Below are 15,102 nucleotides of genomic sequence, written 5' to 3'. Positions count from 1 at the left end.
GACAAGGTTTTCATTTTAAGGGAGTTTCTACATGTAAGTAGTTTACTCTCCAATCCCATGAGTATGTGTGGGACCTGCTGTCAGGCATAGAGGATCTTCAGTTTAATCAGGTACAAGACTCTGAAGAACAGGGGTCTTTGCATTTGCTGTTCAACACTTGCCTTAATTAAAGGTGAAGAACCTAACAAGTGCAAGCCCACAGAAAACAAGAACGGAAAACAGCTGAGGGAGCTTGGGAGGAACGAGAGTGAAATTCTAAACTTCAATATGCCAGAGTTTCATAAAGAGTATTAATGAAGAAGTGTCCTGAGTACCAATGGGGAGACCAAGTGGCTGAGGCAGTAAGCAAGTCCAAACCCAGACTGGGTATGTCCTGTTACAAGTCACATTCTCATTAGTACAGAGTACTAAACACTCACAGGTATCAGGGCTGAAGAATGTTTCTTTCTGAATTCAGATAAGATAGGTAAAAAGATTTTACATTGTATGTAAATGCAAGTTAAAGTGTACACTAAAACATAACCTTTAAACTTCACAATGTAATAGCATATCACTTCCTGTTCAGAGATATCACTCCAAGATCAATTAATCATGGCTAAGACGAACAAACGGTCAACATTCTTAATTAGTGTTGATGCATTCTCCTCTGTGCCCTCATCTGTCATGAAGACTGTTTAAAAATCTGAGTTATTAGTCTTTATTGAGGAGTGGATCTGGTTAATATCTCTAGGGATAGAAATCATTCATCCATCCACTATACACTGGTACCTGATAATTCCTAGCCCCTACATAAGCTATAGATAACCTAAGACCATCTAGGTAACTATAAATCAAAGTGAGCGTAGCTCCCATGCAACCTGGGTTAATTTCTGTTTACAATATATCCACTGAAAACGTTGGTAGGACACTTGAGGAGTCTGCTTATAGATTAGTGCAAAGGAAAATATATAAAGTAGTAGTCAAGGTAGACAGGAAAAAAACACATCAGTCATATATAACACCATGAAACCTCTCTACTTCACTTCTACTAACGATCAGAAGATCCATTGTGAATTACTGAACTTCAAATTAATACTAATTGTAAACAAAGTCTTTAAGTGCCAAAAATACACTTTATTCACTTAATAACCAGATTAATATGTAGTATACAATATAAAATCAAAGTATTTTACAGAAGCATATCTTCATATCTTAAAAGTTATTGCATTGAAGCTCAAAAGCATTTGTTAATCTTTACAGTGAGGCTCAGACATTCATTTCTGGTGCAAATTAAGTGGGATAGAGCAACACAGAAATAAGAACAGATTAAATATACTTTATATCAAATAAAAATAAAATACAGTAAAGTTACAAGAAAGTAACATTTAAGATTCTACAGCAACTGTAAATTTCAGGATTGTGATCTCATGATTTAGGATTAATACAAAAAATAAATTTGACATTAAATTTTATAAATCTATCTGTTTTTCACCAAATACACAAAATGGAGGATTAGAGAACAGAGGACTAACAGCCAACCAGACACAGCTGCATGAAGCAGATCTGGCAAGATTCGATTTTCATAAGATCTGACTGAAATTAGCTTTCTACTCCCTCTGATAGAAACTGTTGATGAAAAAAAATGGGAAGGAGTGAAACACATATCAAAAAAAAGCACCCAGGAAGAAGATAGTCACCTTAATAAAGTACTGCTTTCACAAAGGAGAACTTTCTCTGAAGCTCATTTTCAGAATTGGGCAATGACAATCCTCCATTTTAGCTACTATGGAGGAAGAAAAAAAAAAACAAAAACACAAGGGCTAGGTAAGAAGGTTCGGAGATGTGAAGTTCAGATCTCAATTCACATTATTCTATGATTTTCAAATCAGGTTCTGATGGATGAGGGACTGCAGACCAAATAGAGCTTTGTATGTAGAAGTTATCTTCCTGGTATTCCTTAAGTAAATCTTAATTGCTTACTCTCAGAGCAGGATTTTCCAATCACTGAGGTTAATTATCATGCTTTCAATGGACATACAGTAGCTTACTATATTCATTCTTTTAATCTAATGCAGTGGACAATAAAAATGGAAAAGTCAAAACTAGCACTGATTCATTTAAATCACAATTGAACGTTTTCTGTGGTGTAATACCGAAGAAAGTCCAAACAAACTTACCAGAGTTACTACAAATTACTGTAACAAAATAAACAAATCATTAAGGTTTATAGCCAGTTTAACAGCTAGTACACAATTACACAGCATAAACTACCATACTTCAAGTAACCTCCTTTCAGTAACAAGATTATCCAAGGAAACTATTTTATCTGATAGAATTAGTGAACAGTTTTCTATATATCACTGGGAAGGAAAAAAGATTTTTTTTTTTCCCCCCAAGCTGTTTTTTGTTTTTTAACTCTAGTTATATTCTTTTTTTTTTTTTTTTTTTTTTCCCCTGAAGCACTACAACAGAAATCCCAAGTGTGTTCATCTCAAAATGGAAAAACAATGTCTGAGAAAAATAGGTAAGTTGCAAATGAGAGCTTAAGCCCAAGCTACATATGCTCAGAAGAGCAGCACTAATTTAGGTCACTTTCAAAAAGGATGGTTTCAGCCAGGCTTCCAGATTTTTTATCTAGGTATCTAAATGCTGGCCCAACATTTCAAATACCACACAGTTATTTCCAATCATTCAATTTAGTAAAGCCTTTTATCAGAAAGAAACTTAACTGTCAGAAATAACCCCCATTCATAAAAAGAAAAAAAGGAAGAAAGACCCAGTGAACTGCAGGCAAGTCAGATTCAACTCCGTGCCCAGGAAGACCACAGAGCAGATCCTCCTGGAAATTGTGCTAAAGCACATGGAAAACAAGGATGTGACTGGTGACTGCTCCTTGGGCACTTGACTGACAATGGCCTTGGCTCTCTACAACACTGCTCATGGCAGCAACTATAAACATCAATGTGTTATCAACATGGTTGTTCTCCTAGAATCAAAACATAGCATCATACCACTCTAAGGAAAACAATTCTGACCCAGCTGAAACTAATAAAAGGTCAAATAATGTCTGACAAATTTGGTGGCCTTCTACAATTGGGTTAATTGGGTTACAACAGGGCAGATAAGAGTAACTGACATCAGCTATCTGGACTTGTTCAAAGCATTTGACATGTTCTGCAAGACACCTGAGTCCTGAAATTAGAGGTACGTGCATTTGAGGAATGGACCATTCAGTAGATACGGAATTGGGTGGATGGGCACACTCAAAGAGTTGCAGTCAACAGTTTGATATCCAGATGGAGACTGGTGATAAATGGTGCTTCTTAGGGGTACTATTTAGGATCTTTGTTGGCAAAATGGACTGCGGGATTGAGCTCACTCTCAGGTGTGCAGATGACACCAAGTCGTGTGGTGTGGTCAATACACTGGAGAGAAGAGATGCCATCCATAAGGACCTTAATGTCTCAAGAGGTAGGCCTAGGTGAACCTTATGAATTTCAACAAGGCCAAGTGCCAGATTCTGCACCCAGGTCAAGTCAATTCCAAGCACAAACACAGGCTAGACAGAGAATGGACTGAAAGTGTTGGTGGATGACTAGTTCAACATGAGTCAGCAGTGAGATCTCGCATCCCAGAAGGGCAACTATATCCTGGATTGCATCTAAGTCTGGAATCCTTAACATAAGAAGGGCATGGACCTGATAGAATACGTCCAGAGGAAAGCTATAAAGATGATCAGAAGGCTGGAGCACCTCTCCCATCAAGCTGAAAGTGCTGCAGTTGCTCAGCCTGGAGAAAAGAAGGCTCCAAGAGACCTTACTATAGTTTTCCAATACCTACCGGGGGCCTATAGGAAAGCAGGACAGGGATTCTATGTCAGGGAGCATACTGATAGGACAACAGTTTGAATCTAAAAGAGCGCAGATTTAAATATTTGGAATAAACTCCTTACTCAGAGTGGTGATGCACTGGAACAGGTTGTACAGAGAAGATTTGTACGTACTATCCCTGAAAGCGTTCAAGGCTAGACTGGATTCAGCTTTGGGCAACCTGATCTAGCAAATGGTGTCCCTGCTCATGGCAGAAGTTGGTGAAACTTCCCTGGTAGCTTCATCCTTTTGGAATATGCAAGAATCAATATTATGTTTCTATGTAATATTTATCTTCTTTTTGTACCCATCCAGTGCCTGACTATAATAATCTCTCACAGTCAATTAAAGTATTGAAGTGAAAACCTTCCTAGACATTCTTCTATTATCAGTGTTATAAAAGCAATGCACTTCTAAAAGTTAATTTTTTTTATCATACTGAAATAAAATTAAAGCAAAGGAATGACTTCTGCAAAAAGCATCTCCCACATGCCTTCTTTTGAGTGATACCAAGGAGCTCAATGTGTGTAACAACAAGAAGCATCCTTAGGATCACATGAAAGCAACACTTTGCTTTCTTTCTTTATATACAACTTCTGATGGAAAGGGAAGTAGGTAGCAACTACACTGTTCCTTCAGCTGCTGTTTTCTTAAAGTGAAAACTCTTTCCCCAGTTTGCTTTCACACTTTACTTTGTTTCTGCAACTATTTTATGTTGCTCTTTTCTTTATTAGAAGAACATTGAGAGTGAATGAAGACCTCAAATATGCTAATAAGGTTGTTTCTAGATTTCTTCTTGGAAATTAAGGAATTTGGAATCTAACTGGGGAACTAAGTAGGTGATGGTTGGGTAAAGTTGTATACTTTGGTGGACAGAAGAACATTATATCTTACTTACACGATCAAAAAGAAGTTAAAAATAATAATAAACCTAAAGAACAAAAAGGTAATAAGTAACCTTGTGCAAAATCAGAAACAGCACGTAAAAGTCTAATAAACAACTTATAAACATGCCCAACATGCTTACTTTAATAGATACCAGTGCTTAATTTACCAGTCTCTTGATATACAGAATCGTGAAATATACCTGTTATCAGATCCAGAAATGTTTCCCAGTTCTCCATTCTAGAAGTATGCCATGATTATATCCTGAAGCCCTATCAAATTCAAACATGGATGAGAGATCTCTCCACTCCTGCATGCTGCTCTCCAAGAAAAGAAAACACAGGCAGAGAGATTGCAACACATCCCTCAACCTAACTGCCCAGAACCTTGAGGTACACCCAAATATGTCATGTGTGCATTACTGCACAAGCCAGTACCTGTTTCAATTTACTAATGATATATGCCTTGTGACTTTTCTTCACTGGAGAGCAATATCCAGAGTGTTCCAATTAATATTTAAATATGAATAACTTACTTTTATTTCCAACCAAGGCCACAAGTGGCTGCATTTCTGATTCTTCAGTCACTTTTTTAACCACATTATACCAGTCCTCTAAATTTTCAAAGCTCTGGCAGTTGGTAATATCATACACCAAAAGAATACCCTGAAGAAAAAATACATTTAAAATGTTACAAGTTGTAGAAATATTTTTAATATGGTAAAGTCTAATTTATTATTATAGTAAAATAGAAAATTAATCACATTTTATCTTCTAAGGAATTAAACAAGAGTCAGTGCAAGCTGATGTAATAAACATGTGTTATCACAGCATTTCTCCTGCATTACAAGTGTTCCAAATTCAGACACTAGCTGATCTACAAAAGCAGAATAAAATGGCAATTCAGGAAGGTGCACAATTAGTTATACTAGAAATATGCCAAAATGCATTATGAAAAAAAGGTTTTTCTTACAGATCATAGAATCATATAGCAAGGCAAAAATCACACTGGACAGAGACTTATTTCTGCAGATCTTAATTGCAGCTTAACTCTTCCCTCCTTGAAAAGGAAAAAACAACAACAAACATGCTCAATAACATACTCCTACATACTGCCCAACTTACTGCATCTCTGTCCTCTTTTGGGAAGAAAAGCCAGCTGCCTCCCTTACCTTGCTTGTAGTAGACAAGCAAGATGCACTACTGGCAATCTTTTTGCCTTTCAAAGAAATACTAAAAATGTAGTCAAAAGTCAAGAAGAGGAGGGTGTCTCAAGTATTTCAGAGGCTGTGGACCAGGCTGCAAGTAATAAATACTCAAAGTAAGCATTGTTGAGTGTCTTGTTCATAAAGAATAATGTTAGAATTGGATTCTATTGTGCTTGCAGAGTTCACATCTGGAAAAAATCCCTGCAACTGCACACTGTCTCTCACATTCAATATTCATTAATTTTCTTAAAAAGAAAAAAAAGTCCACACAAAACTAGTTGATTCAACGGTTCACTGTCAACAGAAAAGATTTTCCAAGCACAGCTTTTCTGAGGTTTGTCTGGGCTCAGGCTTTGCTTAACTGTTTCATTAGTACTACACAAGATGACAAAATACAGTGCAAGCATTAATTTCAAAGACTATAACAAACTAGCAAAGACTGTAGTAGTATTTGAGTAAAGTTTAGATTACAAGATGAGAAGCAATCCAAAAATAATAGGATGCAGTTCAATAAGTACCATGACAAGTTCAAAGGAAGCAATAATCAACAGCACAAGGATAGGAAACACCTGGCTTTCTAACAGGTTCTATAGAAAAGGATCAAGGAGTTACAGTAGATCGTGGTTGAATCTTATTTTTGTAGCCACAAAAGCAATTATCATATTGACATGAAACATACCAGGTGAAGTACTGCATCCAGCTTTGGGTACAATGTCAAGAAAAGGGTAGGCTAGGAGATAAATTTAACAGCACCCAAAGTTTGGAAGTCCTTACATCAAAATTTTTAAAAACCTAGAATTCTTTAACGAACATTACATCGATGGATAACAAGCATGACAATGAGGGTAAACGTTTCAAGAGAAGATAGCATGAGTCCTTTTTGTGTGCTTTCATACACAGTTTGCAGATGACACTTGAACTAGGAGGATTAAGCTGATATGCTTAAGGGCCTGGCTAGCATTCCATACGTAGGTAAGTTCAAGGAATGGGCAAACAAGAACCTTTCAACATTCAGCAAGGAGCAAAGTCCCACAGCTGGGGGGCAATAGATAATTCAGGCTGGGAACTGACTGGGGAGCTGAACTGAAAGTGACCTTCAGGTCCTGGTAAACAGCAAGCCAAATCAGAGTCAGCAATGATCCCTGGCAGAAAGGATGGCAAACAGGATTTTGAGTTGCATTAGCAGGAGCATAGCCACACGAGCAAGAGATCTGATCATAACCAGATCTGATCAGATCCAGTTTTAGGTCCCCCCCAAAACACATTAATTAATATATCACAACAGTGGTCCACCAGGACAATCAGGGGCTGGAGCACTTTTCCTGTAATGAAAAGCTGAAGGAACCAGACTTGTTCAGCATGAAGAAGAAAAGTCTGTGCAGCCTTCCCACATCCATCAGGAGGCTACTGAGGTAATATATGGGTTCTTCACAGTAGCACATGGCAGGAATGTGAAACAGTGGTTGTAAGTTTGAATGAGAGTTTCTGACTAGTTAAAGGGAAAGCTTCTTTCATGCAGATATGGCTTCAGAGGAGGGCAACAGATCCTACTGAGATTCCTTCAGTCCCCATTTCCTTCCTCTGCAAATGAGTAAGTGTACACAGCACACTTGTAGCAATAGCAGTCAAGTGTGCAGCATCTTCAGCACTGAAGAATTAAGATTTAATGTTGACTAACTCTGTTCCTAGTAATTCTTCACAAAATGCTACACTGCTACAGGTGCTCTTGCCCTATACGTTCAGAAGAAAAAGCATTCATGGTGGACTTACCATGAAAGACATTATTGAATGAAGTTTGGAACTAGAGCTCATCTGACTTCCCTTTATTTTATCCTCTTCTCTGTGAAATAGAGCACTGCCATGAAAGTATTTTTGTTTCTCAACCATTCTCTTTTTGAAGCTTGTCAATACTTGTTATATTTGGCAAATACAACATCTCAGACTCAGGGAAAAACGCAGCACACCATCCAAGTCATAAAGAATACTTCCTGCCTAGATTTCTGCCACAAAAGCACTCTCTAAGCAGCTTAATATGTTGTGAATAAGGACCAGGCATAACGCCACAGCTAAAATTTCTCATTTTTCCTTTTAGCTGAAGATAGAAACTCCATCATTGCTTTCACAAAAGAAATATATTTTCTACAAGCTTACACTGTCTGCTCATTCTGTACTCAATATACAGTAAAACCTGCTATTTCCCTATTATGCATGAGGAATTGAAGTGGAAAATTAACACTAGCATTTTTTTTTTTTTTTTTATAACTCAAATAACTAGCATGCTCCCTGCCAAGAAAAAGGTTCAAAACATGGCATATTGTTCTCCATATGAACAGTATGTTAAATTCTCTCATCTGAAGCGATGGCACAAGTAGACCCTGCTTGCATAATTGCAGTTTAATAATAGAGCTGTTTTGCGTATATGAGTACAGAATCACAAAGAATGGCCTGGGTTGGAAGGGACCTCAAGGATCATGAATCCCCAACCCCCCTGCCACAGGCAGGGCCACCAACCTCCACATTTAATACTAGACAGGCTATCCAGGGCCTCATCCAATCTGGCCTTGAACACCTCCAGGGACGGGGCATCAACAGCCTCTCTGGGCAGCCTGTTCCAGCACCTCACCACTCTCTCTGTAAAAAATTTCCCCCTGACATCCAACCTAAATCTCCCCTCCCTTAACTTAAAACCATTTCCCCTTGTCCTGCAGTTATTAACCCTTTCAAAGGGTTGATTCCCCTCCTGTTTGTAGGTTCCCTTTAGGTATTGAAATGCTGCAATGAGATCAACCTGCAGCCTTCTTTTCTGCAGGCTGAACAAGCCCAGCTCCCTCACCCTGTCTTCACAGGGGAGGTGCTCCAGTCCCCTGACCATCTTCATGGCTCTCCTCTGGACCCTCTCCAGCAGCGCCCTGTCTTTTTTGTACTGGGGGCTCCACACTTGGACAATGTGCTCAATGGACAATACATATGATTATTGAAAAATAATACATATAAACATATGAAAAATACATTGTCCACACCTGGACAATGGCTCATATGTACAATACATATGAGTACTTTCTGTTTCAGAATTATGGGATATATTTAAAAAATAAGCCACTGGAAACTCAGAATATTGCAGAAATGATTTCCTAGTCTCTAGATAAGGTCTGCAGTACTCTTTCTTCTGTTAATAAACCAATTTATGAGGTAGCGCACCGCCAGCTCTTAAGGATACTCTAAATTAGATATGTGGATAGGGACAGCAATTACAGCTTAGAGATGGGATCATTTCTGAAATATTTATCATGCATACAACAACAGTACTGTTATAGAACAGAACTGCAATTATGGAAGTATTGTAACAATATTCAACCAGTCAATAAACTCATACCAGATAATCAACACTTAAAAGATGTCAAGTTCATGTCGGAATTTGTCACAATAAAAGAAAGCAACAGAAAACAATAACTACAAAAATTGCTTTGCTCTTCAGGCTTCTCCTCAGTCACCCTCCTTCTACAGTAGATTTCAGTATGTTTTTTTTTCTTTTTTTTTTTTTTTAAATACTCATGAAAGATTAGAGCAAATTTTTAGTATGCTCCCTTAGAGTAAAACTTAATTTTAGCAGAGTAGCAATACCTTGCAAATCTGCAGAAATACTATTTTTACGGGACAGAAAAGGTTTACAATGTACTCATGATTAACCACTGTTGTCTTCAATGACATTGAGGATATGATTACTTATGTATATATGACTGAGTTGCCACAATATAATGAAATACAACTGTTTGTCAGCTTAACTGTGGTAACTGACTATCTGACCTCTCTTGGCTCTCTCAATTCTGAGATAAATGTGCTTTAATTGTTGCTGACAAAAAGTTGTTTCTTAGCAACTTTCATTTATAAAGATCAAAGTCTTCTCTCCAGCTTGTAAAACTCTTCTGATTCAACAGCAAAATTCAACTACCACAACAGGATGCAGAAACTGTACTGTTTTAGATCCATGGGGAGAAAAAAAAAAAAAAAAAAAAAGAAAAAAGCAAGTGTTGTAAGACAGCAAGTAAACTGCAATTTCTCCAGCTCCATCCATGCAAGAAGATTAAGTAGATCCTCATCATCAAATCTGGCATTCTTACTTTAAAAGATGACAAGGAGATGAGAGACATCCATCAAAAATGGAACCATGACTTACCTATACAAGCTATCCTGTAAAATTGATTTGATTCTAATCAGAAAACTTCCAGTAACTTCTGAAAAAAGTACACATGGATCCCCCGCATACTCCCCCTGGTGTCCTGATCACGTTTCAACTGAGGTGAAGTGAATGATTTCAGCCAGTGTATATTCTCAAAAATTCCACCTACCTAGGATAGTCTGTTATTTTTTAGGTAGGTCTACCACATAATTGAATTTCTGAGCAAAAAGCCAAAAAATTCAGCCATTTGTGATTTCTGAGTCTCATCATCCAGATAAGGAACAACATTAATCATGCTACAGCCATCTGCAAATACTGTACCAAAGCATGATGCACACTGGAGGCATGTCACATGCTGTTCTACACACATACTTCAAGTTGGAATGATCCAGACTTGCAAAATACATGCAGACAAACACAATTTCTAGAGTACATCCAATCTGTCTGCTTTATGTTTATGTATACTGTTTGCATTTCAAAAACAAGATGTTGAAAATCCCAGTCGCACCACAAAAGCTGACCAGGTATAACACATCATAGATACACATGCTTCTTTTATAGAAGTCTGCCTGAATTTCTCCAATATTTAAAAATTTTTCTTGTACTGGGGAATCCAAAACTAAACACAGTGCTCCAATGCAGCCACAAAAATATCAAAGAACAGGATAATCACTTTGTTTGACTTGTTACCCCTGACCTCTCCCCTCCTCTGCACCCCCTCCAAGAACTCCACTTCCAAAGACTTTTCACAGAATGACTGAGGATGGAGGGGACATCTGGAGCTCATCTAGTCCAGTGCAACATCACCTGTGCAGAACTGTGTCCAGATGACTTTTGAGTATCTCCACAGAGGGAGACTCTACAATCTCTTTTGAGCAGCCTGTGCCAGATCTTGGTTAATGTCGTAGTAAAAATAGTGATCCTCGATGTTCAGACAGTACTGTGCTTCAGTTTGTGACCATTGCCTATCACCGGGCACCAATAAAAGCAGTCTGGCTATGCCTTCTTAGCCCACTCACTTCAGATATTTATATACATTGGCAAGCCTGTTCTTTTCCAGACTGAATAGTCCCAGCTTTCTCAACTTTTCCTCATATGTGAGATGCTCCAATTCATTAAACAGCCCAGTGGCTCTTCACTGGTCACTCTCCAGTTGATTCCCAACCTATACTGCTGCACTGTTATTCTGTCCTGGGTGGAGGACTTTGCCTTCTCTGAACCACATTTCTGAAGGCCCATTCCTACTATTTGTCATGGTCTCTCTCAAGATCAGCTCTCACCTTCAGCATATTGACTCTTTCTCCCCAGTTTGGGGAGAAACTTACAGTATTTCATTCCATTGTTCACATGATTAATAAAATATACATGAAATAGTATCAATCTCTAAGGAAGTCAACTTATAAGCAGATAACAGAAAGATATCAAGTTATGGTACACTTCCAGTTGTCTGTATGCTTCACAAGTCACTTTTTGGTCTGTCCATTCAACCTACATCTCTTGTTGGTGGGCTTTTTGTGTGTATTAATACCAGGAGAAATTACTTTAAATCTTGCTAAACAACATCCATTGCTACCTTCTTTGCAGAGGGCCACAGAAGGCAACCGAGCTGTTTAACCTTGCTAATTCCATACTAGCTCCTCCCAGTTAGTTTCTTGCTGCCTTTCTGTCTATTTACCCAATATTTTTCCTTCAAATTACTCCTACTTACTCCATCTTTCCCCTTTCTCCTTTTACAAAGATACAGACGCTCAACATTAAATAGGCTTTTGCCTGAAAGCAAGCTGAAAGTGGTGCTTTTCAGAATTATTCTTGGTGTTTTGCACATATATGAAAATAAAGATAGCTTTATCTATCTTCAAAAGATGATGCTACAAACCTAATAGAAAAGCGTGTTGAAAATCAGCTCCAGTGATAAGAAGTCTAAAGTTGATATTGGAAAATAAAAAAAAAAAAAAAAAAATAGGCTTACAATGAAGAGTTGGGGAGGAATAAAAGGAAAAGAGATTGAATGTAGATTTCTTTGTTGTTGTTAATGAATCATTATAAAAACAAATTACTGTGCCTTTAAACTTACTGATAACTTTTTCACCTACTTTGGGGCACTGACATTATTAACTTTATGATGTACCATCATCCATAAGGAACTCCTAAGGTTTATCACCAAATTCAATACAGGAAAAAGGTTAATTGCCTTTTATTTCTCTCACTGAGTTTACTTGGGGCATATGGCATCAATTTGTGATTAATCAAATTCTGCCTGTCATGGAAGTCTGTTGCTTGGTGTATCTTTCACAGGCAGCAAATTTTTTTTTATTAAAGAAATAAGAAAAAAAAAAATCTATAAAACAGATGCAACAGCTGAAAACATTTAGATCTTTTTTGAAAGTGACAAAATGATTTGGTAAAGGCAAACTTATGAATTTAACAATAATATCTACTCTCCTTAATCACTCCTGTGTTGTCTTTATGAGTACAAAACTTCTATCTAATACAAGTTTTAGAATTCCATATTCTTTCTGCTTAAATTATTGTAGATTTAAAAAAAAAAAAGATAAATTTGTTTTCTGATAAATGTAATATTAAAACGTGATGCCTACTGTTTTCATTACCAACTCCAAGTTTAAGAGTGTACATTTTAGGATCAATCATGTCAGAAATTCTGGCATATAGTACTTCCTCTTAAATCAGCTCATAACTCAAGATACCGTTATAATATATAGCTCTTACCTAAACCTACCACTCACTTTATATTGCTTACTTGATTTAAAAATAAAATAAAAATAAAACAAATATTCATGGATTGAAGTTCTGTGAAAACACTTAGCTACCTGGTTGTCTCCTTTTGTTTGCCCTCTTATAACCTCAGTTGTATGTATGAGTTTAATGGTGTAGGATTGCTCTTAATTTCCTCCTTCTACTTCTTCTCCCCAGGAGGCATCTGGGCTAAAAGCAGTCCCTGTATCAACCATGTGGATATCCAAATCGCCTTTACAATTTACTATGATTGCTTTTCTTAACTCAAGACAAAAAGCATAGAAACATACATCTGTTCTTGAGCTATTCAGATCTACAAATGCACACTCTTCCTTTGCTTTTGAAATCAGCTTTAAATAAAAAAAAAAAAAACCACCACAGTAGCATGTTAATATCAATTATTTTTAGATTCAGCAGAGATTCAAGATCTACAAAGCAACACACGGCAAGATATTTATAATTGCAAACAGTTTCAGTTAATTTTATATAATTACTATAGAACCAATTATCACAATCAATACCGTACCTGAGCTCCATAAATATATTTATCCAGCATCTTGCCTCCAATTGTTTGTCCCCCTACATCCCACACTTGAAGAGTAACATTCAAATTTCCTGGAAAAGAAAATTATACAGATTACTATGTAACCTGGAAAGCTTAGATACAATTAATTTATATTATTATGGCAGGTAATATCTCTTAGCATATCAACAGCAATAGCTTTTTACAAGTATAACACAAACAGTAACCAAATTTAAAGACAAAGACAACCATCATTTGGGAAAAAAAAAAAAAGTCACTTGTATCCAGGTAACTCATTACAATGTCATAAAACCATAGCTAAATATTCACATTCCAACATAGTTATTTCACAAAATTGTACACACCGTATATCATTCCTGACTAGAAGTTATACAACATACTTTACTCAAGGAATGCATAAAACTTCACAGGGAAAGTTCTACAGTGCAGCACTTGGTAGTGGAAGGTAACGATGTTAACCTAACCATATTGTTTCATGTTCTGTGCCCCCTTTGCCTTCCAACTCCACATTTGTAAGGAAAATTCACAATGGAAAACGTGCAGAGTAAATGTATTTTGGTAGCGATGCCCTTCGTGTTACTATAAAGAATTATGTGGTTGACATTAACTCAGAGATGCAGATACAAGTCTACACTGCCAATGCCAACTAAATTTCCTCTATCCACCACCCCAAAGCAGACAACCAAGTTAAATATGATTTACATAATTTCATCTTCCAAGAATCTGCACCAAGAACAGATCTGCCTTTCTACTCTAAACAGTTTTAATATCAGTTCTGAATACTGTTGAAACTGTTAACAGGCTTTCAAAACATGGTTACAAAAAAAAAAAAAGCAGAATATTTAATTCCCTGCAAGTCATACATATTCTGGAGGCCAAAAACTCAAATCCACAGCCTATGCATGAGCACACAGCAGCCTGTGTTACAACGTGCTTACAGATATTATAATACAATTTGGCCTGTTTTGCAGTAAGAACTGTACTAAGCAGATCTAAGAAGCACTAAAGTAATAAGTAAGGCCTTATCACTAAAAAATTTCTCATCTCCACATAATTACACGTTAATAACAACTCTACATGCTCACAAACAATCATAACCACCTGAGCTTTATTCCAAGCAGTATACACATTGTGACAAATTCCCCATCACAACATTTGAGTTGAGTGAAAAATACAGTATTTTGGGTTGCTAACACATACTTTCAGTTCAGCTACTTCAAGTTATTAACAACCTTATTTCACACTATGTGAGCTGCTCAGCCTTCAATTTAAACCAAAATGCCTTACATGTTAGTAGTGCAAGTATGCTCCACGGAAATATATCCCAGTATTCCATGACTACAAACAACAAATTAGAACTACATAGCTGAATATATGCTACTTGTGCTACTAATACTCCACATTACACTTTTATGATGCATTTTGCTTTAATCTGGTTAAAAGCACAAATATTCTAAACTGCTACTATGGTCAAATATGCAGAGATGCATATGAAACTATCTATTCAGACTACTTCTAAGGTACATACAGTTCTATCTACAGTAAGATACAGAAACTCCAAATGGAGTTTGGTAAATAACATTACGAAACTCTAGTTGAGTAAAGGCAACCTTTCATAAAATAAGAAGCTTATTTGTTTTGACCGTGCATCCACTATGTATTAATTGATTATTTTTAAATAATATAA

The 15,102-nt window shown here is 36.8% G+C and overlaps 1 protein-coding gene across 3 annotated transcripts in view; it reads right to left on the bottom strand.

The window, feature by feature from the left end:
• Nucleotides 1-15,102, bottom strand: part of RAB28 (RAB28, member RAS oncogene family) — a 59,729-nt gene that overhangs the window by 34,390 nt on the left and 10,237 nt on the right. For all 3 annotated transcript variants that reach the window (XM_085223462.1, XM_085223463.1, XM_085223464.1), the window contains exons 3-4: nucleotides 13,398-13,486; nucleotides 5,269-5,398 (exon numbers count right to left, since the gene is read on the bottom strand). In XM_085223462.1, the coding sequence (XP_085079588.1) occupies nucleotides 5,269-5,398; nucleotides 13,398-13,486 (219 nt within the window). The remainder of the gene's footprint in view (nucleotides 1-5,268; nucleotides 5,399-13,397; nucleotides 13,487-15,102) is intronic.

Source organism: Meleagris gallopavo, chromosome 4, assembly GCF_905368555.1.
Source record: "Meleagris gallopavo chromosome 4, MGAL_WU_HG_1.1, whole genome shotgun sequence".
NCBI lineage: Eukaryota > Metazoa > Chordata > Aves > Galliformes > Phasianidae > Meleagris > Meleagris gallopavo.
This window is presented reverse-complemented; position numbering and strand designations above follow the sequence as displayed.